At 38.9% G+C, this 27,363-nt stretch overlaps 2 protein-coding genes, 1 long non-coding RNA gene and 1 pseudogene across 10 annotated transcripts; 2 read left to right on the top strand and 2 right to left on the bottom strand.

Annotated features, from left to right (window-relative positions):
- Nucleotides 1-645: 645 nt before the first annotated feature.
- Nucleotides 646-3,057, bottom strand: LOC131299124 (uncharacterized). Its single transcript, XR_009190632.1, has 3 exons — nt 2,737-3,057; nt 1,368-1,432; nt 646-875 (listed from the first exon to the last, which is right to left on the bottom strand). It is a non-coding gene; the product is annotated as an uncharacterized LOC131299124 (long non-coding RNA).
- A 1,265-nt stretch (nt 3,058-4,322) lies between these two features.
- On the top strand, nt 4,323-10,107 carry LOC131336210 (isoeugenol synthase 1-like; annotated as a pseudogene).
- A 243-nt stretch (nt 10,108-10,350) lies between these two features.
- On the bottom strand, nt 10,351-17,940 carry LOC131299123 (DNA repair protein XRCC2 homolog). Of its 8 annotated transcripts, none has more exons than XM_058324700.1 (12): nt 17,616-17,940; nt 16,632-16,779; nt 14,543-14,709; nt 13,853-13,923; nt 13,226-13,288; nt 12,320-12,439; nt 11,916-11,992; nt 11,726-11,831; nt 11,540-11,642; nt 10,926-10,962; nt 10,667-10,805; nt 10,351-10,606 (listed from the first exon to the last, which is right to left on the bottom strand). In XM_058324700.1, exons 1-11 carry the CDS (start codon nt 17,820-17,822, stop codon nt 10,675-10,677), a joined length of 1,230 nt encoding a protein of 409 aa, XP_058180683.1. In that variant the 5' UTR covers nt 17,823-17,940; the 3' UTR covers nt 10,351-10,606; nt 10,667-10,674. The 8 variants fall into 8 exon arrangements, 6 of the variants coding, with proteins under 6 accessions (XP_058180683.1, XP_058180685.1, XP_058180686.1 ...); XM_058324702.1 differs by having other exon boundaries at nt 10,351-10,602; XM_058324703.1 differs by having other exon boundaries at nt 10,714-10,805; nt 17,616-17,939.
- A 598-nt stretch (nt 17,941-18,538) lies between these two features.
- LOC131336209 (uncharacterized) lies at nt 18,539-26,964 on the top strand. Its single transcript, XM_058371958.1, has 8 exons — nt 18,539-18,654; nt 21,932-22,887; nt 23,030-23,170; nt 23,389-23,573; nt 23,686-23,871; nt 24,262-24,341; nt 26,444-26,656; nt 26,844-26,964. The coding sequence occupies exons 1-8, from the start codon at nt 18,539-18,541 to the stop codon at nt 26,962-26,964; spliced, it is 1,998 nt and encodes a 665-aa protein (XP_058227941.1).
- Nucleotides 26,965-27,363: the final 399 nt, after the last annotated feature.

The following is a 27,363-nucleotide window of genomic DNA, read 5'->3' as shown; positions in this document are numbered from 1 at the left end:
CTATCAAAACCGAGTCAGGAAGTCTATCAAAACCGAGTGGTTGAATGGTGAGAATTGTGTCTCAAGTAAATTTATTGACAGATGAGTGAATTCATGCATTATAAGCATTTTCCTTTGGTAGATTGGTTGGTTTGCATCAGTCCTATCTATTTTTATTTTTTGTGGTCTGTATCATTAGTACTATATCTAGTGAACACTTCCACTATAAAAAGGGACCAGCTAGCTCTCCCGATAATAGCTCATAGAAACAATTAAACATCCATATATATAAAATCATCTCAAGCTCACATATTTAGTTCTATTAGCTAGCCTAGCCATGTGATAAGCACCTAATAATGCATATTCTTGGTGCTTAAGTTCTCTAGTATGTTGTGTTTGTACATATATGTTGTCGTTTTTATGCGATATTGCACGTAAAATATTTTTGTGTGTGTTTTAGGTAAAACGTGCTAATAAGGCGATTTTGTACGCCAAGAGACATTCCGGAATGTCACCAAGAGTTCAAGTGCCCGGCGGCATATGGTCATCGTTACCGGAGCCTAACTGTCACGCCCCGCCCTGCAAACGGCACCCAGAGTGGGCCCGAGTCAGCGCGGCCACGTGGCATTCCACACAATAGACCACACCACACTCTACAACCAATCAGAATACAAATTAGCGGAAGACTTCTCACTTAAAATACAACCAAGTCAACGCCAAAACCTCAACTCACAAGTTATAATAAATATCCCTCTCTCCAATTAATTACATAACATTTAGGTTAGCTTCTAGACGAATCAGCTACGCAACAATCTAACCAAAGACATCACCCGACGCTAGTCTCAGCACTCTCCAAAGCGTTGACCAGAGTGAACCCATTCTAAGCCACCTGCTACCTGTCAGTCCAAAAAGGAAAATCAGAGTGTGTGAGATATAGAAATGCTCGATAAAATATCACAATACCCAAAAGAATATCAATAAGAATACTCACTACCAACATAACTGAAATACCCATATGAATACAATAGTCATAACCACCACATTCTCCAAACATAGCAATATTATCCAATAAACAACCACATAACAATAATGGCATGAATGTAAATCACACGAAACTCAACATAAGTACTCAATCGTATAACCACATGTGTAAACACCAACATACAGTGGCACGTCTGCCACATCCCATGTACCCAAGGTATTGTATCCTGCACACCACACTCCCATTCACAGTTAATTAGACGGCATGGCTCACGATATGGTGTGACTCACTCCACAATCCTTTAGCGAGTACAATCAACACCCAACAAACACATATCATTAACTAAATCCCAATTAGCATGATCTTGTAATACTTTATTGAACATAACCATATCAAACACACTCACCTTTCATTCGACTGGAGTATGCCAAACTTACGATTTCGGCACCTCCTAAAAGACTGGCTCGTTACCTAGCCACAAGTTAACCCATATTAGCATATGAACATCTAGGAATGTTAAACCAAATGCTAGACTAACAAATCATAACATGCCTTCTACACTAGCTAATGGGGCAAACATTACACAAAGTCACCAAAATCTCTAGAGGTGTCTGGGAGTACCCACATACCCGGGAGACCTCACACACCTCTTCCATACTCCAAGGTACTCCAACACACCCAAAAATATCAAATATAAAGACCCACAAGTGTACAATCTCAACCAAACAGACCAACGCAACAAAACTCCCAAAACAGGAATGACAACCACAACCAGCCTGTCTTATTTTGGCCATATCTAATTAAACAACATGAATTCCAGGGCGACACTTAAACCATTGAAAAGTAGACTTCTTCTTCTTTGAATTCATAGGTCATACATTAAAAACAGAGTTCGGGTAACCAAACTACGGCCTTACGATTATAGCTTCAACATAACAGTAAAAACTGGTGCAAAGGCAGAATTTAGGTCAACTTTAGATGCAAATCTGTTATCGCTCGGACATACCCATGATGCATGGGATGTATCGTTGGAAAGCTCTATGTGTCTAGTTTCTAAAAAAACAAACGGTGTGTCATTTCGAGTCTCGAGCTAGGAGTTATGGCCATTATACCAAAGTCCGTCGGTGCTGTCAGATTCTACGCGGGAATAAGTAAAATTGATTGAAAAATCATAACTCTTTCATCTTAAACCCAAAAATATTGAAACCAACACCAAAAGTTGCACCACTCCAAGCCCTACACTCAGTTAAAATCCCAAGTTCAGAAACGAGAGGAGGTTAACCCAACAATCAAAAGAAAAACCGATTCGCAACCATTTTCGCCCCAGTCAACCAACCCTGCTTTAGAAATTCACCAAAAATTGTATACTTAACCAAATTACTTGATTCCAACGCCAATCTCTTCTTAACTTAAATATGCAGCTCCTGTAAAAGACCCAAAGCCACCCAAAATGTTCATCATGCCCAGAAAGTTAAAAGAAGACAGCCACGCACAGAATCGCACATCCAGCAAACAGCCAGTATTCAAAAATTCATAACTAATTGTGTGATTATCGGTTTTGCATGATCTTGGTACCGAAATCTTCGTATTGAAACGTACTTTTACAGTTATGAAGACACCAAAAATTGATTCCTAGCAGAAGGGCCCCCAAAAGACAGATTACCAAAACCCACGAATTTGACCCAAAACATGAACTTTGTCAATTTCCATAGAAAATCTAACCACACAAATATAAAATTAAACATGGATTACACTTCTAGAGTACAAGAACTTACTTGTCACCGAGTTGGATCGTCGAAAACGGACCTCTCCTTCCTCCCTCCCCTTAGCCGTGACCTCCTCCTCCCTTTCTCTCCCCCTCTCTCTCTTGCTATGTCGGCAGAATTGGGGAGAATGAGGAAATATCCTCCTGATGGCTATTTAGTCACTTAGGAAGAAATCTCATGTGGTCACCTCTCCTCTTAACTTATACTCCAAACCAATAACAATTCTTCATGTAAATCACACCAAGGCCCCTCATAGAATCCAACAAATACAAATTAAACCCCAAACCTCAAAATTAAATTGAAACTCTAAATATCCCGGGATGGGTGTTACACTAACGGTGTTGCAAGAAGCTTCAGTGGACGGCCGGTGGTCAATAATGTCACAAAGCATGCTAAGGTTTCAGAAAGAAGGCAAATGCATGGAGCATGGCCCTCGAGGGTATCTAAGAGACCTAGACCACATGGCACACTTTCATCAAGTCTCGTTGATCGAGTATCGAAGTATCGGAGGGCCGTCAGGACATCACAAGAGCTCAAAGGCCAAGCTACCACGTTTTGCAGTTTTGTAGACAATGGTACCGGTACCTCAAAAACATGGTACCGGTACCTTGGTGCTGAAATGGAAGACAGTTGGATTGGTACCAATACCTTATTTTTGAGGTACCGGTACCAATGCCCTTCGACCAGCACTTTTTTGCTGAATTTTTCAACCTTCCATATATGGAAAGTTTCTACTTCTAATATGTTTTTGAGATATTTTGGGGGCCTTTTTGTCCATTATAAGGCTGATTTTATAAGCTCTATAAATAGGCTTGTATGTCATTTATGGAAAGGATGGTCATTAGTTAGTTTTTAGGCCTAAGTTTCTTTCTTGCTTTCCTAGGAACTCCATTGTTGTTCTTAAGCTTTTCAAGTTATTTCCTTCAAGAACTCAAGTAAGTTTAAGTGTTTTGATATTTTCTATGACTTAATCGTTTAAATGGTTTCTCTTAATTTTAGCTTAATTTCAAGGTTTTGAATGAATTAAACCCATGATGTCTAGATTTGATCATGGGGTTGGTGGCTTCTTTGATTAATGAAGTTTATCGCATCGTGCTACGAGCTTGATAATCCTACGCGTGCGAACGATTCTTTTTCGTCTCTCACTTGCATTAAATGAGTTCAATTTGAATTAAAGCTTTGAATTAAGTTATAAGTAGTTTTCAGCTTTTAATTCTTCTAGTGGAATCCGGACGGTTTCGGTCCACTCTTGAGTTAGATGAAGAAACTCTTTGACGGCTAAGTCGTGGGTAAATCAATCCCTTTGACTTAACCATCTTTAATCTAGTTTAATTCCGTGTTTAAATTTCGTCATTCAAATCAAAAACCAAAGTTGGCCACTTGAACGCCACAACGCTTTACGTAACATCTAATCCGAATTCGCTTAAGAAGGTTTCTCTATGGGAACGATTCCGGTCTTACCGGTTATTATGCTTTCAACGACCTAGCCCTACGCTTGGGGTGTGAACCTTTCCAAGAGGTTAGGTTGCGGCGAAGCACCATGCTTACTGCTACTAGTACTGAAAAGAGGAGCAGCAGCAGCATACTTGTATTAATTTGGAGCAAGTGGGTATCTTGGTAAATACCTGTTGAGGGCATGCATCTCCATGGGACAACCCACTTTTGCCTATGTCCGCCCTATCCAATCCAATATTTCAGATCATAGTTCAAGCTCAACTTTCTCAAGGAATTTCAGTCCATGGCTGTCACTTTTATCCAAGTTAATTACGTTCTATATACATATATACCCTCCATGCATTCCCATGTACTAGTATGTATGTATGTTATTGGATGATATTAATCAATTTCACTAACGATATTTATATTGCAAGTACAGGGAGAATTGGATGATCATGAGAAGCTAGTTTCTGCACTTGGACAGGTAGAAGTTGTGATCTCTGCACTTGCAGTGCCTCAACATCTTGAACAACTCAAAATCATTGCTGCCATCAAGCAGGCTAGAAATATAAAGGTGATATACGTTTATATTTATACCCTTGTTGTCAAACAAACTAGCTCAACTAGACACACACACACACACATGTATGTGTTTATATCGGGTACCCTCAACATCTTGAACAGCTCAAAATCATTGCTTGTTTTGTATAGTTTTTAATTGAACCGTTTGTGGATATACGATATATCTTGCAACCGAATGCACCTTCGCCAAGAACCCCGCCGGTGGCCATCTCCTGGAGGAGCAAGGCTTCCTCCACAAAGTTCACCTCCTGGAGGAGCAAGGCCTCCTCCACAAGGTTCATCCTCCACAAAGTTCACCTCCAGGAGGAGCATGCTTCCTTCACAAAGTTCACCTCCTGGAGAAGCAAGGCCTCCTCCACAAGGTTTATACCCATGAGGAGCATGCCTCCTCCACCTTCACAAAGTTCACCTCCAGGAGGAGCATGCTTCCTTTATAGAGTTCACCTCCTGGAGGAGCAAGGCCTCCTCCACAAGGTTCATCCCCAGGAGGAGCATGCCTCCTTCACAAGATTCACCTCCATAAGGAGCATGCTCCCTCCACAAAGTTTACCTTCGGGAGGAGCATGCTCCTTCCACAAAGTTCACCTCCTGGACGAGCAAGGCCTCCTCCACAAGATTCATCCCTAGGAGGAGCATGCTTCATCCACAAAGTTCACCTCCTGGAGGAGCAAGGCCTCCTCCACAAGGTTCATCCCCAGGAGGAGCATGCTTCATCCACAAAGTTCATTCCCGGGAGGAGCATGCCTCCTCCACAAGCTTCACCTCCAGGAGGAGCATGCTTCCTCTACAAGGTTCACCTCCAGGAGGAGCATGCCTCCTCCACAAAGTTCATCCCTGGGAGGAACGGGCCTCCTCCACAATGTTCACCTCCGGGAGGAGCAAGGCCTCCTCCACGAACCTTGCCTCCGCCGAAGCAAGCTTCCTCCATGAATTCCGCCCCCGGAGGAGCAAGGCCTCCTCCAAGAACTCTCCACCCACGGAGGAGCGAGGTCACCTTCGGGCACCTCACCTCCTACTTAACATTTTGAAGACTCCACGAATACTTAAAGACGACTCTATACACCATCCTAGGCTAGGAGCAGGGCCTAGGTACCTTGCTCGGGACCTAAGGAGGAATGTGGCTTAGAGGTTAGAGCAAGGGGTTTGTCAAGGAGGACGAGCTTGCCTCCGACGAGCTCTAACTTGACCGGTCCTAGAGAGAGAGAGGGGGCATTGACCGCCATCTGACATCTCGGAAGAAGTATCATACCTACCGCCTGGCGCCTCGAAGCCCGTATCATACCTCGCCTGACTCGGCAGATGATACGGGTCTCCATGTATCACCAAAATAGCCTCTGCCGGTTCCTCGGTTACGGGCTCCGATGCCTGACTTGGAACTAAAAGAGGAAAGGAGGTTAACCTCCACTCTATCCACCAATGGGGAGGAGCCGTACACCTGGCTCTCCCTCATCTCCAATGCTCATATAAAAGACAAGCATTCAACAAGCATTCAAGACAAGACCTAACACACACCTACTGGAGGTGAATTTTATGGAGGAAGCATACTCCTCCTGGAGGTGAACTTTGTAGAGGAGGCATGCTCCTCCTGGGGATGAACCTTGTGGAGGAGGCCTTGCTCCTTCAGAAGGTGAACTTTGTGGAGGAAGCCTTGCTCCTCCGGAGATAGCCACCGGCGGGGTTCTTGGGGAAGGTGCATTCGGTTGCAAGATATATCGTATACCCACATTAATGTCCCCTTGTGCGCATATACTCATATCACGAGGTGAGTGTGTGGGGGTATAATTGAACCGTGGAGGGAACCTCGTTCCTCATAGGATGGGGCACTGGAAGATTTTATGGAGGATGCTCGTCCAGATGCAATGTGTATCGTATACCCACACCGTTCATCAAATCTGAGCTAAAAACTGCTCAAATCAAGTCATTCCCGGTCATTATTTTGCTGATTTCTCGTGGGTACCCTTAAAATCATGTTCTGATCACATTGAACGGCTCGGATCATCAAAATTTGATCGGAAACTATGAGGTGTTTTTTTAAGTGTCTAATTAGTTTTTCTAGCTAGTCGCAGATCCAAAAAAAAAAAAACCTAGTTAGTCAATTAATTCCTGCTAGCAATTTGGAACTTAACGGTGCATGCAGGAATGGCTGTTTTAAAATTTAGTCGTGCCGTGCAGTACTTTCTTTTTTTTGCTCGGCAGCCACAATACTCAATTGTCCAATACTGTTACATTATGATGTGCAGAGGTTTGTTCCATCGGAATTTGGCAACGAAGCTGACAGGTCAAGCGGACTGCCACCATTCCAAGCTATAATTGAAAACAAGAAGAAGATAAAGAGGGCAACAGAAGCGGCTGGGATACCCTACACCTATGTCTGCCAACTCATTTGGTGCCTATTTTATTGATTACTTTCTCCACCCTAATACTAGTACTAATCAAGTTACCATCTATGGCAATTGTGAAGCCAAGGGTACTTACCTATTACCTAACCTACCCCCTACCATTTACTTCGTCTTTATGTATCGTTACCAAGAGTACTGCAGCCTCAAGACACACACACGCAGAGCAGTCCACAGTACGTACTTCATTTCTTCTTCTTCTTCTTTCATTTCATTTCAAGGGATGTTGATGTGATTTCACAACATTTCACTAGCAAATAACTGTGGGCACACGCCTCAAAATTTTCAATTTCCGTCTTAAAAAATCGGGTGCGCCCTTTTTGGAAAGCGCAGCGAAACGCTTACAATTCAGAGTTGCCACTCGGGTTTTGCGGTGAAACACCCAAGGAACCGAACTTGAAACGCTTGCCACGTTGTTTGATTTTGAAAAGGCGTAGACTGGTCTGTCGTCACCTTCGATATCTGAGGTTTGGGAGCCAGATTACGAGAATGGAAAGGTTTTATGGCACCCCTCTCGCCCGATCCGAAAATCGGTATCTACTCAGGCGTTTTGTAAAAAACATTTGCATTTTTCTCTCATTAATTATTTTCAGCCGGTTAGGGCGGGGGAACAGTTAAAGGGGATTAAAACTGTAACAAGTTGCATTTATGTGACAAAAGATGGTGAATGATGCTTGTTGAAATAGATAATAATAGATTGAGAACGAGCACCTGTGAGTGTTTCAAACAAACTGGAGCATGCTGTCCTAGAATGAGACACGTAAGAGGAAGCTGTATGCACTGGCCAGACCATTGCATGCAGAGACGACTTGCGTGCGCCATCGGTATACTGGCGTGCGCCGGTAAATCTAAACTCACAGCTCCTGTTTCTCAACCCTCTGGGCTCTGGAAGGACCAGTGCATACACAGGACAAACCACGCAGTCAATATGGCAGAATAAATACAGTTACAGACAGCAGAGATGACTTTTAGAGCAATGAAATGAATAGAACGCCCATAAACAGTGTGGGGAACATAAACAATGGCCAAGGCTTAACTGTCATACAAGAGCTAGCCACTGGATCCATTGAAACTATCGTACGCCAGTCCATAGACCCCGTACGCCAGTTACACTACTTGGTCCGTGCTTGACTTTGCATGATCTGGGCTCTGGAACATGACTAGAAGGATCCCAGAGGCCTTAAAATAGAAACAACAGATAAGCAGCTGCACAACTCTAAAATATAGAAAGCAGTAAACTGGTTCTTAGTATGCATAAAGGTGATAAGATAGAAATAAAACAAGAACGGGATGATCGGTGGTCCCCACGCCAGTGGTGCACATACAGCCATGACTGGTGTACGGCTGAATAATACTGGCGTGCGCCATGCGTCATCTGACATGATCTTTGGATCTTGCTAGCTTTAGAGCCATGACTAGTATTGATTACTAGCCTTAACCCTGCTAACACCCCTCAGGGATCAGAGCAGGAAGTTTCACAAAGGTGGTATACCTTTGCTTTTGAGGTTGATGAGATGTTTTGAGCTTGAACTTGGAGTGCGAGAGATGGATGATGATTGTATGAATGTGGATGGTGTAGAGAGGAACTGCTTACTTTCTCTTGCAATGGAGGAAGAGAGAGGAAGCAAGGAGACTAATAACAAAGGGAAGAGAGGCTTTAAAGCTCTTAAAGAAAACAAACCCCTTGCAAATGAATGCAATAGGTGTATTTATAGCCAAAAGGTGACTGAGGAGGGGCTGAAACCAGATGGGTTAAGGGCTGATTTGGTTAGTGAGTGAGTCTTTCATGCATTAAATGCATGGGACTAGGTGATGGGAGATGTAGGAGAGAGAGGGGAACGCCTCTGCAAAGTATAATCATCAGGGGACTGTAGCCTACATCAGGGTGACCACAAAAGTCTCGAGCACATGGTTGAATAGTGATGTTTGATTGGCGTACGCCGAAACTGTACCTGCGTGCGCCGGTGAGAACTGAGTCAGCGGTCGATGACTGACACGTGGCAGTCGACCGGCGCATGCCAGAAAGGTACTGGCGTAAGCAAGTATGGTTTTGCTGAGGCCATTTGGTTCTGTCTTAAAGGGTCTGGGCAGGGCTCGACAAAGGTTTGAATGAGATTCAGGACGCTCAAAACTCAAACACACCATTAGCCTCAGAGTGCTCTTGACCATAATCATCATTGGAGAATCAAAATCAGTAAGTAAACTGGTCTGGACAATCCAAAATAGGGTGTCTACAATAACAATTGAATCTAATTTGGTCACTCGTATCTTCTACTAATTAAGCCAATCATTTTCCAGTTCTTACCGCAATACGAGATATATCTTATTGCACGATGATTCATGATAGCACCAAGTGATCACTGTTATTATAGTTAAAAGGAGTAGTAATTGTTGTCAGAAGTGATCAGATAGAGAAGTACTGGGAGTATGGGCATGAAGAAGTTGATGTTTGAGAGAATGTAGCCCATTTAGCATGGCATTAACTTATTGACAGCTCAAAGTAGTAACGCTATAAACATACCCACATTTTTCTTATCATGATGTCGTTGGGGTAACTTAGTGTGCAGTGCTACCTGGCCCAGAGAATGTACGGGTGGCCATACTTCACAACATATTCGTAAAAGGGGACCAGATGAGCTTTCAACTCACGGAGGATGACTTGGAGGCCTCCAAATTCTATCCAGACTACAAATACACTTCTGTCAATCACCTCCTTGATATTTGTTTGGTTAATCCTCCCAAACCCAAATTGGCTTCTTTTTCTTAAAGACAGGAGATATTGGTGCATGCGTCCTGTTACAATTTGATTCTCCACTAAATAAATAAATTATACACACGCACATGTGCGGGTCTTTTCTTACATGTAATCATCTATATGTGCATCCGAAATAATGTTTACTCGTGGCCAAAATCCAGCAAGACGCAGGTGTTGCCCTTTATTAAGCCTCAACATCAACTGGCTATTCTGATCATGAAGACAATGATGCATGTTTGCCTTATATGCTTGTACTTTTGTTTACTTGGGGCATGTTTGATTTCCAATCTCTGACTTCTGTTGACGGGATTACCTAGAGCCTAGAGGGCAACCTCATAACCTCATGCTTATCTTGTTTCGTATATTACTATGCTTCAATGAACCGATGTGTTTACCTTGTAGCTACTACTATTAAAAAAAAGAAACCTAAATTAAACCGACAGTGGAAACACCTACAAAGTAATTTCCCTTGTACACATTTGCATCATAAAGTGAATTCCTTGTAATGAATAAAGAACGAACTAACAGTAAAAGGGTCAGAACCTGAACATCTGTAGCTAAAACCCTTGAAATTGAAAAACAACATCAAAACGAATGTAAAAACAGCTTTGACATGGGATAATGAGCGCGGTCGAAAATAAGAAGCGATACCCGCAATTCCATATCCAATACGGATGCACATGTGCATTTATAAGGTGGAGACACCTGCCTGCAGTTAAACAAATATGAGAAATCAACTCAAAAATCCAAAAGAAACAAATAAATTTACCTTGAACCTCAGCATGCAACGACAAGAAGCACAAAATGGGTTCTCACATCTGTAACTATGAACTTGTCTGACAAACTTAGTGATGGCAACAACCATTGTGATAAATATATTGGCGAATTATGATGCTTGCTGTCTTCACCTTCATCACAACAAAGACAAAGGAATTCCAGATTCAGCGAGGAAATGCTAAGAAACCAGTTATTTGCACAAAGCATGAAAATGGACAGGCAGGAAAGGGCCACAAATCCTGCTTCCTAACCTGAAGCTTGTACAAGTACTCTGTGTGTGACAAAGGACTGCAGCAATTAAATGCACAAAATTGTAAGGACACCACTGTAATTAACTCTGATGCATTGGAATAAATACATAGGAACAGAATAAAGAGCCAGAGAGTTTCAAGACTAACAACAATATTGCAAAGTCCACAGTATTTCGCTGATAAAAAAAAAAGTCCACAGTATTTCACTCTTTCCCAGATTAGTTTTCAGCTGTAGGTAGGATTCACATGAATGACAAACTCTGGTTGCAAATAATAATTTACCAACTCCAGACGCCTCCCACAAGAAGCATTTTACATGGAAATGTATACATTCTCCTTTTCACTTTATTTCTGCAAACATTGAGGGTAATGCAGTCTGACATAACCTAACGTTCTCCATGAGGTTCAAATGCAGAGACTAAAAATTTTAGTTGCATATTTAACAACACATGGAATGAAATCATCATAAGTGGACTGAAATATGTGCTTTGCTTTCTGTCATCAGTAAAATCCACAATACGAAAAATGATAAGCAGTCATTCATAAACCTTCAAGATGAAACTTTGTAACTTTGTCAAATAAAGGTGGGGAACGAATTACCAAAAGAAAAATACCTGCCAGATTGAAGGCATGTATTCGCGATATGGAAGTTTCTGAGGACCACTCCCCAGTGTTATCAAATCTGAGGCCTTTTCTGAATACCATTTTTGGGAATTCCTGTTACAAAGATGTACTCAATAGCTCAGTGTCTTTCTACAACTTAATCTTTCCACGAAAATATCACAATTTTGTGTATAGACCTGTCATTTTGGGGACAAGCAGAAATAAAGGGGATATAGTCTTCCTTTAGGGCGATGTCCTCCTTAAAAAAAGGAATGTTTCTTTGTTTTTTGTGTATAAACAAGACTGCAAGACCATCAATCAATATTCTATCCAAGGTAAAAGGGGAGGGAATTGAACTCTAAACTTTAATGAAATTGGAACACGCACCCGACCACTTGGACTGGCTTGCAACTTTGGAGAAAAAGTAACGTTTTGGATGCCGTCCCCTTACTTTAGAGGGATCTCTTCATAGGAAAGGCAGAATATAAAGACGGGCACATTGAATAATTGAAACCCAAAGCTCTTCGGCAATATTTTCTTGCACCAATATGTTTACTTACTCGTACATGCTTCCACCACAATCTTCTATACTTCCCATTAATTAAATATATGTCACAAGCTCGTGTGCTTCCCGTTGGTCATTTTCAAACAAAACAAAAAAAAAGAAAGGAAAAAAAATTCCACTTAAGAGGAGAACTGTGGCATTTGCACATTCCATAACATGCAATTTATAGGTCATTTGTGAAGGAAATTAAACAGAAACTAATCCATCAGATTTTTTGATGGATTACCTTTTGAGTTCCCCAAGATTTGCTGCTTTTGTAGCTAAAACAAGCATGGGATGCACCAGCAAAAGTTTTCTGATCTCCTGAATTATGCTTTCCGACACACTTTGAAGAGAGTGACATTTCCTACATGCAAAGCATCAACTGTATATCAGATACACTGAGCCACGCACTCAGATTGTAATGGTTACCGAAAGTGGACAACACATATGGACATGCATCAGACAAAAGGACCAACATTCATTCCGGTGCTGCATAAAAGGTAATAAGGTGTGCGAACTGATTCTGCATAAAAGGCAATAAGGTGTGCGAATCGATTATAAGAAAAATAAATTTGAAGTCTAAATTACATAATGGATGTTAGAAGGCTTTAAACTTAAGTGTGAAAGTTTCTACGCCAAAGGAAGAGTAAGGCGTCAGGGTTTGTCAGGAACCGATTGGCTTGCTTAACTAGGGCCTGTTTGGGGGGCTGTCTTCAGTATGTAAGAATGACCTGTTTGCTTTATTGAAGGAGATTATAAAGACAAGATGGAGATGATCAAATTCCCATTACTCAAAACACTACTGCATGGAAGGATTGCACATCTATTTATCAGTCTTTGAACACCTATTTATACGGGAACTAAAATCTCGAGAACAAAAAAAACAGCAAAACATCCACAAAGTTTTGTGGAATTATCAGATTACATCATAAGCGGGCAACTAATCCCAAAAGAAAGACAACGGAAGTCCAATACCAAAACTTGATGAAACTATAGAAACAAATGACCCAATAAAATCCGCATTTACCCCCACAGCTGCAGTCTTAAAAGAAGAAAACGGAAAAAAGCGGTTGGGATGGTGGAGGGGTCAAGCAAATAAAAAGTAGAGATGCTACTCTATGAGTTAATGTGATCCCATTGATTTAATTACCTGTTATTGCCCTTTAGGGCCACCGATGTTGAAGCCCGATCAATCCAGTAAAAAGCTCCAATGCTGGAACAAAGAAGTTGAAGAATCAGATCTCACTGATTCATCAAACTAACTTCCCTTGAATTTGATTTCAAGCACAACAAACTTCCACAAGTTCACGATGCAGTAATGTTTGAGTTGAAACTAAGAAACTATGGTTTTTCCTTAATACATTGTTATTAAGTATTGTGCCTGATTTAGATTTCTCGCAGAATTTGATAGCGAAAGTTCATCACATCCATACATCTTTACAGTTCGACAAAAACTTGCCACAAACTCAATCTAAAGGTCAGGAATGAGAACCATCTTTGGATTTGTTTTTGTTTCCTGTTTTTTCCTTTTGGTATTTAGGAGCATATTAAATGAAGTGTTTTTTAATGCTGTAATTATTCTTCAAGTTTAGAACTATGGAATTTATTGCTCCACTCATGTTGCAGGCAAAATAGTGTTGCATCAAATAATTTGCGGAATAGAATATTGACAGAAAACATGTAAAGTGGTATATAACCAAGATAACGAATTGATGTTAAACATTAAACCAGGAATACAAATATAGGATCCCAATATATTATTAGTATGAACACAAACCTATCAATCATTAAGAAATGAACATCAACTCCATGAGTTTCTCTTTCCTTTTGGAGCTGATAATGTAACGTCTGTAATTCAAAAGACGAAAGAGCAAAGCAAGATCAAGAACATTCGCACTGTCAATATGTGCAATAATCTATCATTAAACATCAGAGAAGCACTAAAGAAACTAAAGGGCATAAGTCAAGCACCCTGCTTTGTGCTCATGAGTTTGCTTCCACTGATCTTTGGTACAAATCATATCTGTGGCAGATTACACCAACTACTAAAAAACTCAATGTCAACTTTCTACAGTTTCACAATCACTTTTCTGGCTTGACATCATAATCACAAGGTCCAATTTAGTTCTCCACCCACCCCCCCTCCCCCCCCGCCCCCCCCCCCCCCCCCCCCCCCCCCCCCCCCCGCATCATTGTCAAAATGGGGCAATCTGTATTCATGTGAGTTTGAGTTGTGTATACTTCATCTCCTTCTCCATTGTGGAAGTTGCTTCTATTCACAAGTCCTTGCAGCTCCGTTTTATTACTATTTTAAATGATTCAATTATGTTTCTTAACAACTATGTATCGAGGGGAACAACATGAGATGGATAACAGAAATAATGAAGGAAGGTTTACTCGGAGTCAGATAATTTAAAACCTTTATTCTATTATGCAATAACCAATTATAAGTGGAGGAGCTTCTGACCTTGAGAGCGGTAAGGAATTCTAAGCTATCATAACAACGGACACACATGAACCGTCTCATGCATGAGGAAAACAATTCTCTGTCACACTCAATATCGGGGCCCTTCTTTTGGTTGCAATTGAAAGCATCAGCATCTCCTTGCTCCCAGTTAGGATTAGCCCTTGATCCTGGACAGGATTGAAGCCTTAGCACAATAATGCAATCGCTTGCTAAAGTATTTGAACAAATACAATTATACAGACAAGTTACTGTAGGTTACTAGAAAATTAAAATATTATGCATGAGAAAGCACGGAATAGCAAGGTAAAAAATGCAAAGCAGATGATAGTGCGGCCAAAGTTCATGTTCGGTAGTACGCCCTCAAACCAATTGGATTTATTTCATTGTCATAAGGCTGAACTTACAGTTATCTTTTTCTACATTTTTATCATAAGTCATATTTGGAAATAAATTTCGTGCACTTTTTACACTGATTCCTCACAAATCAAATAACACGTCGGATCATGCAATTTTATTTGAAAATGATGCATACACTGAAATGTATGCATAGATTAATTTGCAATAGTAACTAAAGTACTAAACACAACTCCAGTCATTAGTTCCTCAAACGGGAGAAAAAGAAAATAATCAAGGAGAAAATAAAAATTGAAAATCTTAGATCAAAGAAGAAGAAACAAAATGAGCAGATCCAATATCTCCGTTGAAAGAACCTATTAGATTGTTAATCACCAACTCATCTAAAAGCTTAAGTTGTTAGAGAGAGGGGCAACTTTATTATTTATACCTTCAACCACACCCCCCCCCCCCCCCCCCCCCCCCTCACGTGTAGCTAGACTCTCCTCTATAAGCAGGCACATGTAAATATTTTAACATTGGGCAGGCAGTGAGATTCGAGCACAGGATTTATTGCCTGCTCTGATACCATATTAAATTGTTAACCACCAACTCATCTAAAAGCTTAAGCTGTTAGAGAGAGAGGCAACTTTATTATTTATACCTACAACAAAACCTAAAAGAACAGGCACAATCAGAAAAATACAGAAGCAATCTCAGTGGCAGCACCCAGGCAGCAATGCTTAACCAGCAGCGGACTAGTTAGAATTCCACTCTTTCACCTTTCCATGTAGCAACGAACGTATTGTTGTTTCTGCTAAATTGACGTTCAGGATTTCTATAATCCCAACCAGCCTAATAATATTATTTCATTTCATTTCTATTGAAAGAGCCAAATGTTTCTATTTCCTTGGTACTTGAAATGGAACATTCATGGAATCCAGAAATTCCAATGTTTCCACCGACACATACTGAAACATCTTGAGATTGTGCTAACCAAGCTCAAACATTAAGTTATTTTGACACCTATTAGAAATACCCAACGGCGACGCTTCCATGCACTACAAATTTTTTAGACCTTATCCTTATGTTCCGGCTACATTTTCAATATGTTTCCACATTATTTCCATAACTTTTGATCCTTGGAACTTGGAAGTAGATATTAGATCCGCTTTGAATGCTTTTATCCAATCATTCGTCACACACACCCCCACAAAAATGAAATAAAAGGTTTTTATTTTTTCCACTAAGTAGTAGATATATCATATAAGAGTCACCGTTGAATCCTTTACTCCAATAATTCGTCACACCAGCACTGGATAAACAGGAGTAGGAATCCAGGGCGGTTGCTGAAAGCAGCTTCAGGGATTAAAAGAGGGGAAAGAATACCAAAGAAGGAAATATATGTTTAAATGTGTAATTGAAGCCTCAAAACCGGTTATTGCCTGACATTGTCTGTTTCGAAAACAGAAATATTTTCTGAAATCTGAGGGACTTTATGCCGGAATACAAATACACTTGATCTTAAAAGATACTCCATTAACCAAAAGAGGATTTCAAGGGCATCCTTCTAATGAGCCCTACAAGATCACTTCATAACTTTTGCCAGAACATCATGTTTCTTTGAAAAAGGCACAGATGAAGAAGACTAGACCCAATCAACAATCATATTCTATACCTATTTAAGAGATGAAGAAAGTTAAAGAATGTATAGCTACATAAGTTTTATATTTACAAAAGGACGGATTTAGCTTACCATTAGCTTCCATGATTCGATGCTTTAGTGCTTGTGAAAGGCGTAAAATCTCGAAGCGACAATCCAAGTCAAAGAACATTACTAAATTCCCCAGGCCTCCATAATTCACACCCTTCCACTCCTTAGGAAGAATGCAATTGACAGCAGCCTAATTATGAGAGCATATGCTATGAAATTGAATATCAGAAAATGTAAATGTTGTCAAACCATCATTAAGATCCTTTGTTGGAGCTTCCAAACAATTATGCATGTCTGAAAATGCAACTAGAAGTCTGAACAAAATCTAAATAACAACCATCAACGTGTACATTTTGGTAGTCATTCCTCTGACATTAATATAAAGTCGCGGGCTTCATGCCTCAAGGACGATGAGATGTGTTCAAACATATCGTTTTTTGGTTGACGGTTAAAACATAAACATGAAGCCTCCGAAAGAGAGTGGTAAATAAACTAGATAAATTCGGAATGTGCAACCAAGGCTCTCTTCCATAAGCGAGCCAAATATGTGGAAGTATTATTATTAGGTAAGTGGAGAAAAATTGCAAACAGAATCTGTTGTCTGCTCTGTGGTATGCGACATGTAACTGATGGAAAAACCTAAGTTATCCGTATCCTCAACACAAACAAATTGAACAATATCATCAGTTCAGAATCAGTTCCATTGAGGAAGAAGCAATATTTTTTTTATCCACCCCTGGGGAAATTTTGCAAGGTTGGTCTATGCTTCTATTAGATTGTTGAAGACTTTTAACATGTATGTTTTTAGTTGGAATAGTACAAAAATTATTCCCCAATTGTGTAACTTCGGGAAGTAGAACAGAGAAATGAGGGGAAAAAGATATTTTAGTTAGAAATAGATATTTTAATTATTCCCCAATTATGTATGTTTTTAGTTAGAAATAGATTTTTTTTTTTTATAAAAAAAATAGAAAAGAGAAATCAGGGGAAAAAGAGAAAGAAAAATCGTCGGCAGCAGTGTAGTACCTGTATTAAGAGGTGGGTTTTGGAAGAAGGAGGAGGGCCGACGATCTCAACAACGTTGCCTAAGCGAAGAGGAACCCTATCAAGGGGAGGAGGAAGAAACAAGGGACGCTCCCTCCTCGTAATCCTCCTTGAAAGCATTGCTTTTGCACTCTCCTCCCCTTCTAACCATCCTTCCACTTTTTCTTCTCCTCCTCCTCCTCCTCCCATAAAATTATGAGAAAATTACCACTATACTCCCCTGCTGCTGTTAATTTGATTATGGATATATATTATTTATTGAATGCGAACGAAAACGTTAGGATGCATGATGAAACTGATCAGGATTGAAACGGAATTGGTGGGGGTTTCATAAAGTCCTGTCCAAGGGGACGTTTTGGAAGTTTACTTTTTGGTTTTTCATTTTCAATTTTTTGATTTTTTAATTTTTTGAATTATAGTCAAAATATATTTTACATTTGATAGAATGTTTAAATGATATGTGCTAAATATATTTTGTAACGTAAATAGTATTTAAGAGATATGTAATCAAAATGAATTATTGATTGTCTTTTTACTATATTGCCCCTGGTTATTACTACTTCTCAACCCACTTCTATTTTTCCATCAACCAAACGACTAACGGAACAGGTACTTTAAAAAAAAAAACCCGTAATAAATCTTCTCTCACAGATCTCAAACTCCACCACCGACCTCCCTCGCCAATCACCGATCCACCACAACCCCGCCCAATAACTCCCCTCACCATCATCACCCCACCAAATAACTCCCCTCACCATCATCACCCCATTAGCTTCTAACCAGACCCTAGCTCTCACCAATTCGACAGTTCCATTGCTAAATAGACCCATTTTTTCAGATCTAATAATGCACATGAAAGTCAGGCCTTTGGGTATTAAATTTGTGGGTTTTTAGATTTAACAGAAATGGCGACGGGGAATAGGATGGGTTTGTGCTATTTGTGGATGAACTTGAAGGGACAAAGACACACTGAAGAGATGCATAGCGTTCATGCTCCGTCGTCGAGTTCTTCGTCGTCGACGTCAGGGGAAGGAGTTCTGACAGATTATTGACAAATTAAGGGAGAGGGTATGAGAGTCTTTTGGAGCAACTGGTGAACGAAAATAGGAAAAGGAGAATGGGAAAAGCTCTTCTTTTCCTTTTTTCACTTCTCCTCCATTGTTCAAATCAGAGAACTCATTCTTATGGAATGAGTTTTGGGTTTTGCAGCCAAACATCCAACACAGGAAAAGGGAAAAACGAGAATGGGAAAATGAGCCTCCCAAACAGGCTGATAGGGAATTAAGGAAACATAATTGATTTGAAATTAACATTTTTGATTTACCAGACAGATTTTAAGGCTGCTGTCCCCTCGGGGACAGCAGCGTGCTGCTGCCCTAATTTTGGGGTCCACTCCGGTCTCGCTCCGATGATCTGAATCGTTCACTTTGTAGAGCTCGTCGAGTAGAACAACTATGCAAAAAATCAGCTTAATTGGATATCATTAAGTACCTGATCGGAGCCCATATAACTCTTAGTCCATGGGTTACAGTGGATTTGATCCAGTGTTTCGGATCCATTCTTTTTAAGATAAAAAGGTTCCGATCAAGTACTTAATGATATCCAATTAAGCTGATTTTTTGCATAGTTGTTCTACTCAACGAGCTCTACGAAGTGAACGTTTCCGATCATCGGATCGAGACCGGAGTGGGCCCCGAATTCGGGGACAGCAGCCCCTAAGGGGACAGCAGCCCCCCTCCCTCCGATTTTAAGTATGAATGAAAATGGTGCTGCTAGGGTTTCTAAAATGCTGATAACCCTTGGATGAATCAAGTATTTACCAAAATGTCATTGTAGAAAGAAGGATGGAGATGCATGCGGGCATAAATTTTGAGCGTTGATTATCTATTGAATTCAAAAGCAGCTTTATTTTATTATATAAATTTTTTCTTTATCATCACTATTCACTACCCTTTTCCATTGACACCACGTGTTTGTCTCTGCCCTTGTACGACCATCTCTCTCCCTCCCTCCCTCTCTCCCTTTTGTGCACAGGGGTATATGATCGCCCGTTTGGACAAATAAGCCACAGTGGCTTATTTTTTGTTTTTATTCAAATTTTTTTCGTATCACTTGTCTTATTATCATTTTTTTGGGATTATTGCATCCTCACGACAAGAGGAATTTAAAAAGTAAAAAAATTTGACCGAAATCCAATTTTTTTTGAATAAAGACGAAAAAATTGGCTTATTGATTTACTTTCGTCTTTATTCAAAAAAAATTGGATTTCGGTCAAAAATTTTTACTTTTTAGATTCCTCTTGTCGTGAGGATGCAATAATTCCCAAAAAAAATGACAATAAGCCAAGTGATACGAAAAAAATTTGAATAAGGACAAAAAATAAGAGGAATCTAAAAAGTATTTTTTGTCCTTATTCAAATTTTTTTCGTATTACTTGGCTTATTGTCATTTTTTTGGAGATTATTGCATGCTCACGACAAGAGGAATCTAAAAAATAAAAAAAATTGACCGAAATCCAATTTTTTTTGAATAAAGACGAAAAAATTGGCTTATTGATTTACTTTCGTCTTTATTCAAAAAAAATTGAATTTCGGTCAAAATTTTTTACTTTTTAGATTCCTCTTGTCGTGAGGATGCAATAATCCCCAAAAAAAATGACAATAAGCCAAGTGATACGAAAAAAATTTGAATAAGGACAAAAAATAAGCCATTTTGGTTTATTTGTCCGAACACCCCGGAAAGTATAGGGTCTCTCTCCCTCCCTCCCTCTCGTGCACAGGGGTATATGATCGAAGTATAAGGGAATTTTGAAGTGAATTATAGGGGAAAAATTCTACAATCACATATGCAGTAACCAAAACACTTCACTCAGGCCCCGTTCTGTTTTCTCAAATAAGTACTTAAAATTAATGAACTTATTAAATTTTTTTTTTTGCAAGGTTTGATAGGTCTTATCGAAATTTATCAAACAATATCCATATTGCATATTTTTTTTATTTCAGTAAGCCTACTATTTTTAAGCTTAAAAATTATAAATAAGTACTTATTTTTTAAGGACCAAAAGCGGAACGAGGCCTCAGACACTCGCATTTTACGTTGTTTTTAATTTTTACTGTTTACAGAAATTATATTACCAAATATGTTTCTTATTTCTGTTTTTGATAAAAATAAACATGATTCTACTTTCAGTTTTTTATGAACAAAAAAATGAAAACCGAAAAGGTTACCAAACATCCTCTAAGAGATTGATATGTTTGGTTATTCCAATGTAAATATTTTTTGAACAAATATTGTCAACCTTAGCAACTTTTTATTTTGGTTATGCTATTGTGGATGCTTTAGGGCAACGAACGATTCTATGTGCACCCACATTTTATCTCGTTAGTCGGCACACCCCAAAGCAAAAACAAATTTCTTATTCTATTGTCTGTTTTATTTTTATTTTTATCAGCACTTATTCTATTGTCTGTTAAAAGGAAATTTACCAAGAAAGAAGTTATTACGAGCATAAAGTTTACCACCATTTTTTTGGCTAATTACAAAAAGAGAATATCTTTGTGCATAATTGCTTAATCATAGTATATCGTACGTAGACAAGAGTATTTTACATTGCAATTTTAATAATTTAAAGATTTTTTTACCAGCCGGTAAAAAAAAAACATATTTTTTATACAACCTCCAGTAAGTAAAGTCAGGGATGGATTCAAAAATATAACCTAGTGGGGGCACATTGTTAATCATAATGGCGAAATTTTATTTTTTTAATCAACCACAATAAAATCGTACAAAATTAAGGCATGCATTACTAACTACAAAAGTTTATAACACGCATTTTTAAGTTAAATTAGTTAAAAATGAGCAGTAAATCTCAAACAAATTTTTTAAAGTATGTTTTAAATAAACATCGACAAATTTTAGAATGATCAAACTAGTTTTGTTAATTATTTTATTGTAAAATATTTCTCCCAAACAGTTAAAAATAAAAAGAATTAAGAAAGAATAAATCCAAATAAACAAACAGCTCATAAAACAACAAGTATAAATACACCATATGATGAAATTTAAGCATAAAACTAGTTCTATATGTGTATTTTTGAAATATATGCAAATGTGTATATTTATATATTAGCACACTTTCATAATTTTATTAATTTGTATAAAAATATTTAAAAAATATTTTAATTTCAAATGGGGTGTGCGTTTAAGTGGAGGCAGGTGACTCCGCGTGCTTCCACCTAGCACCGTCCCTGACTGTAAAGTTGAAGCTGTTCTCTACCTTTTGATTTAATTGATTGCAGAAAGCCTCGCCCTGGTGGGATTAAAATATACATAGTAGTACATATTAATGTTGAAGTTTGTGCAGGAATGAGATGTGTAAAATACATTCACAAGTACATTTACAAGGGTTACGATCGAACAATGATGGTGTTGGAATCGGCTAATGAAATTAAGCAATACCTTGATGGGAGGTATATTGGATCGCCAGAAGCTGCTTGGCATATATTCGGTCATCATATGCACGAAGAGGTTCCAACAGTTACCCGACTCGCCCTACATTTACCTGGAATGCATCGTGTTAATTTCAATCCCAGGGAGTTATTGGAAGACATTATTGCTAGATCTACAATAGAAAAGTCAACTCTAACTAGGTTTTTTACATGGTATGCTACCAACCCTAATTCTACCCCCCACACCTACCAAGAATTTCCACAATTCTTTGTTTGGAACAAGATAAATAATGTGTGGACACCAAGAAAGTTTGGGTTCGCAATTGGGAGGATGTACTTTGCCAGCCCTAATTGTGGTGAGAAATTTTACTTTCGTTTGCTATTGACTATTGTTAAAGGGCCAAAATCTTATAAAGACTTACGCACAGTAGACAATGTTGTTTATGATACTTTTAAGTCGGCATGTGTTGCTGGAGGACTTTTAGAAGATGATGATGAATGGGTTCAATGTCTTGAAGAGGCTGCAATAATGCAAACTGGGTATCAGTTGAGGAGATTATTTTGTGTTATTCTTACACAATGCTCACCACTGCAACCGTTGGAATTGTGGAAGCGATTTTTTATAAATATATGCGATGACCTTGCGCACAAAATTCGCACATTATTTGGCATTCTTAACCCAATCGAGGCTCAAATTGAAGATTATGGTTTGTATCTTCTCAATCAGATGCTTGAAGAAACAAGTAAGAGTTCACTTGACTTCCCACCTATGCCTCAACCTATCGAAAATTGGAGCACAGTTGTTGGTAACAGATTGATTTTGGAGCATCGACAACTTCAGATCCAAGCACAACAGGCAAATATAGAGACTAATATTAATTGGTCGCCTTAACATTGATCAACGCAATGCTTATGATGCCATTATCTGCTTTGTCTTTGGAAATAAAGGAACTACCTTCTTTTTGAATGGGGGTGCTGGCATTGGAAAGACGTTTTTATACAACACAATTGCACATAAATGTCATAGTCTCAGTTATATAGTGGTTACTGTTGCTTCATCTGGAATTGCTTCTCTGTTATTGGAAGGAGGTTGCACAGCACATTCAACTTTTGCCATCCCATTGGATGTGTTAGAAAATTCTATCTGCGGGTTTACCAAACAATCTCTACAAGTAGAGTTATTTAGAGAAACAAAATTGATTATATGGGATGAAGTTCCTATGCAACATAAATATTGCGTTGAAGCAGTTGATCACACATTACGTGATATCCATGACAATCCTAAACCATTTGGGGTATCACCGTAGTACTTGGTGGGGATTTTCATCAAATTTTACCAGTTGTACCCAAAGGAGTTCGTGAGGAAATTGTTAACGCATCACTTAGGCGTTCTGATCTGTGGGATAATATATGTGTCTTAACATTAAATTTGAATATGCGATTGAATATAACAGATCCTGCAGATGCTGCTTTTGCAGATTTTTTGATGGAGGTAATATTACATAATAAATTTGATTACTATTGACATTGATTATTTTTTTAATGAATTAGTTATTCTTAGCACTTTTATTTGATTATTGATTTGTACTTCAATATTTTTTTAGGTTGGAACAAACCCTTTAGAAGTGGTACATCTTTCATCGACAATAGGTAGATGTCAAAATCTAAATGAATTATTGTCGAGAGTTTATCCCCAACTAGATGTGACAAATACATCGACCCCAACATTTTTAACTGAACGTATGATTCTCTCTGCTCGGAATGATGACGTGAATGCTATAAATGGAACTGTACTAAATATTTTCCCAAGAAATAGATACTGTAGAAACCCGGAAAATTTTTTAATTTTTGAAATGTTATAAGTTAATGCGAAATTTGTGGAGTTATTTTGGTTTGGGGTTTGATCGATAGAATCGTAATTGGAGGGAGTGTTAGTGTGATTTGGTGTGTGTGTGAGTATATATAGAGGGGTGTGTGTGTAAGGGATTAAAAACCCCAAAATCTCTCTCTCTCTCCTCATGTCTCCCTCTCGGCTCTCCCTCTCTCTCTCTCCGGCTCTCTCACTCTCTCTCATCCTCTCACCTAAAAACTTCACCGATCACTTGAAATCCATGAAATCTAACCTTCAATCCGTCTCCTAAGCGTGATTTGAGCCTTGGAATCGCGTGGGTTTGTGCTAGAACTCGTTCTTGGAAGATTTCGGAGCTTTGGAAGCTAGGGCTCGTTCGTTGATCTCGTGTTTGAAGCTTCTAACCTTGAGGTAGGGATTTCTTACTCATTCTATTTGTTTATGAGTTAATTTCATGCTTTAATTAAGTCTAGATCATCAACCATTGCGTCTTCGAAAAGCAGTCGAAATCTGTAGAAAATCGCCCAAAATCACCGAGGGATCGATCCCCAAGCATGAGGGATCGATCCCTCATTCAAATTTGGAAAACATCTGACTTTTGCCCTTGGGGATCGATCCCTAAGAGAGAAGGGATCGATCCCTCCCTTCTCTGGAATTTCTGCTCGTCTTCTGGGTTTCAGCCCAACTTTAAATGGCCATAACTTTCTCGTTCGATGTCGGATTCATGCAAATTTTATATCGATTCGAAGGTCTTGAAGTTAGCTTTCATTTGCCACTAGAATCACTTTAAGAATCTTAGTACACAAAAAGTTATGACTATTTGAGTAAAGGTGTGTCAATCTGCCGATGTCCATGGTTAATCCTAAGGTTGTTCTCGTTCCGTGTTATGATTCCATTTATGATTAGAACATGTTTAAGTCACTCTTGAGTATGATTGCTTACGTCCCAATAACTCATTGTTCGACCTTGTTTCTTGGCACTCATTAGAGCTAAATATTAACGAAGTTGGTTAGGGATCGTACCATGAGGTTGATAGGAATATCGTGGACCATAAGAGGTAATATGGTAAGTGTTGTGGGTAGACATGAGTTTGTCTAGTGATTAGATGAGTAGTATTGTGACTCGTATCCTCATGCTTCGTCCTGTTGAGCTCCCTAAGTTCCTTTGGCACCCGTTTTATAAGATTCTCGTATATAACCTAGAAGGTGGTTTGTCGTGGAGTCGTTATGGGTTCGATACGTAACGTAGAGCATTGTGATAGACTTAGAGTAATAATGTGAACTTAATGTATTTATCAACGTACGATGTGACATGTTTACGAGTTTGCATTGCAAGGTGGATTTGAGAAATGTTGCCTGCTTGTACGTTGAACGATAGTTTGTGTGCGTGTATGCTTGAATTGAGAATTCGAATAAAGGGTTCGCAACGCAAGGTGTGGTAATGCGAGGACTCTAGAGGGCCCGCAACGCAAGGTGTGGTAATGCGGAAACCCAGGTGGAGAGAATTCACTGTGACGCAAGTGGTGGTAACACAGTTGAATGTCTCACATGATGAAGGAAGTTATGATTGATTATCAAAGTTCATGTTATTGATTGAGCTGTGTATTATTGGAGATTGTAACCACTGAAAAAGAGAATAAATAATTGAATTTATCAAAGTTTTTAAAAAGGAAGGAACTCGATTCTGGAAAAAGGATTTTTATGAAAATCCTCCGGCTATTCTTTAGCGAATCAACGGTTTCCGGTATTCGTGCCCAGAATCAACGGACTCTGGCTATTCAAACTCAAATCAATGGAGCTTGACCCGTAAAGGTCAAGAGTTTTCTTGAAAGTATTTTTGGCAACCAAGAAAGGAACGTATTTATGAAAATGGGCTTAATGATGAATGGTAAGAAATGAGAAATTGTCGTAGGTTATTTGGATGGATGTGTGTGTTGAATGCTACTTTCGACTCGATGTATGACTGGTTAGGGATAACTATAAGATGTATAGGATCCCGTAGTCGTAGTCTGTCGGTTCATTATGGTGCTCCTTTATGCCTCTTGTTCGTCTCATTGGAATTCATTCACTCTTATTGCATGTTTCATCACATTTACTTATAGCTTGTGTATAGAATTTTCTACTGGGCTAGTGTAGCTCAACCTACCATTTTCAGAAAACAGAAAAAGGCAAGGATCTTGAAGCGGAGCGCATGGTGTGCATGCTTGACTTCACATCTTTTGAAAGCCGTTATCGAGTAGTGGTTCTATCATCTTTTGTTTGATTTTTTAGAAAGGTGTAATTGTAAATCCATTTGAACTCTTTTAACTTTAGATATTATATAACATTTAAATTTATCTTCTTTGACTCATTATGGAATTTGGGCTATAGTGCCAATGTTGTAAAATCTCTAAACTCTAGGACTTGGTTTGTAAGTGATTTTTTAGGAACTTTCTTTTGGGTATTATCTATATTATGCAGAGATTGATTATTGAAATGAATTATTATTTACGTTGAAAATCGAGAGCGTGACAGATACACTTATCTTGCTGTAGATAAAATATCTAAGGATGACGGAATGGATAGAAGCATCAGTAACCGGTATCCCAACGAGTATCTTAACTCATTAGATCCTACTGGGCTACCGCCTTTTAAGCTAGAGTTGAAAGTGGGTTGTCCTATAATATTGTCAAGAAATATTGCCCCAAATGATGGACTTTGTAATGGCACAAGGATGATTGTTGTCAGGTGCGGCTCCCGTATTATTGAAGTTAAGATTTTAACAGACGAAAAATTTGGCAAATTGGCCTTCATACCAAGAATATTTTTATCATCGTCATTTTCAGATTTTCCTTTTCATATAAGAAGACGTTAACAAATCACAAGGACAATCAGTGAAATTTATTGGGGTTGATTTGCGCACACCTGTGTTTAGTCATGGGCAACTATATGTGGCATTATCAAGGTGCACGTCTTTTGACCGTATAATTGTCCTTCTTCCGGAAGAAGAAACATATTCCACTACCGATATTGTTTACCCCGAAATTCTGCTGTAGTCTGCTTTATCATACCAGGTACAACAAGTTATAGAGTATTCTACTTTAGTTGACATATCCTCCCTTAAACAAATAACTTGGCATACTAACTGAGCTTCTGTTGACTTATCATTTTTTTCTAGGATTGGGATCGAGAAGACTTGAAACACAAAAGGATCAATAGTCTTCAAGATTTGTAGTCTTTGCATGTTTCTATGTTTTCATTTTAGAAGTCTCATTGAGGCAGGCATTTCCGTTAATGTATATCATTTTTTAGTTTTATCGGTGTTTTGGATGGTATTTTTTGATTTGATCAAGTTTTAAGCGTTCAAGTTTGTTCTATGCATTTTAGTTGGTTCAATATTTGATTACGTGTGCTGAATGTTCAAATCGTGCCTTCAGGCACTGACATGCGCTAAT

The sequence above is a fragment of the Rhododendron vialii genome, chromosome 8a (genome assembly GCF_030253575.1).
Source record: "Rhododendron vialii isolate Sample 1 chromosome 8a, ASM3025357v1".
NCBI classification, from domain to species: domain Eukaryota; kingdom Viridiplantae; phylum Streptophyta; class Magnoliopsida; order Ericales; family Ericaceae; genus Rhododendron; species Rhododendron vialii.
This window is presented reverse-complemented; position numbering and strand designations above follow the sequence as displayed.

Excerpts from the sequence above, each read along its gene's own strand:
- LOC131336209 (XM_058371958.1), top strand. The coding sequence starts at position 18,539 with ATGGCGACGGGGAATAGGATGGGTTTGTGCTATTTGTGGATGAACTTG. Across the intron at positions 18,655-21,931 it reads TCGAGTTCTTCGTCGTCGAC|AAAGCCTCGCCCTGGTGGGA; the intron begins GTCAGGGGAAGG and ends AATTGATTGCAG. Across the intron at positions 24,342-26,443 it reads TTGAAGCTTCTAACCTTGAG|ATACACTTATCTTGCTGTAG; the intron begins GTAGGGATTTCT and ends AGAGCGTGACAG.
- LOC131299123 (XM_058324700.1), bottom strand. The coding sequence starts at position 17,822 with ATGGGAGGAGGAGGAGGAGGAGAAGAAAAAGTGGAAGGATGGTTAGAA. Across the intron at positions 13,289-13,852 it reads CATTTCTTAATGATTGATAG|CATTGGAGCTTTTTACTGGA; the intron begins GTTTGTGTTCAT and ends TCTTTGTTCCAG. Across the intron at positions 10,806-10,925 it reads AGTACTTGTACAAGCTTCAG|GTGAAGACAGCAAGCATCAT; the intron begins GTTAGGAAGCAG and ends GTTGTGATGAAG.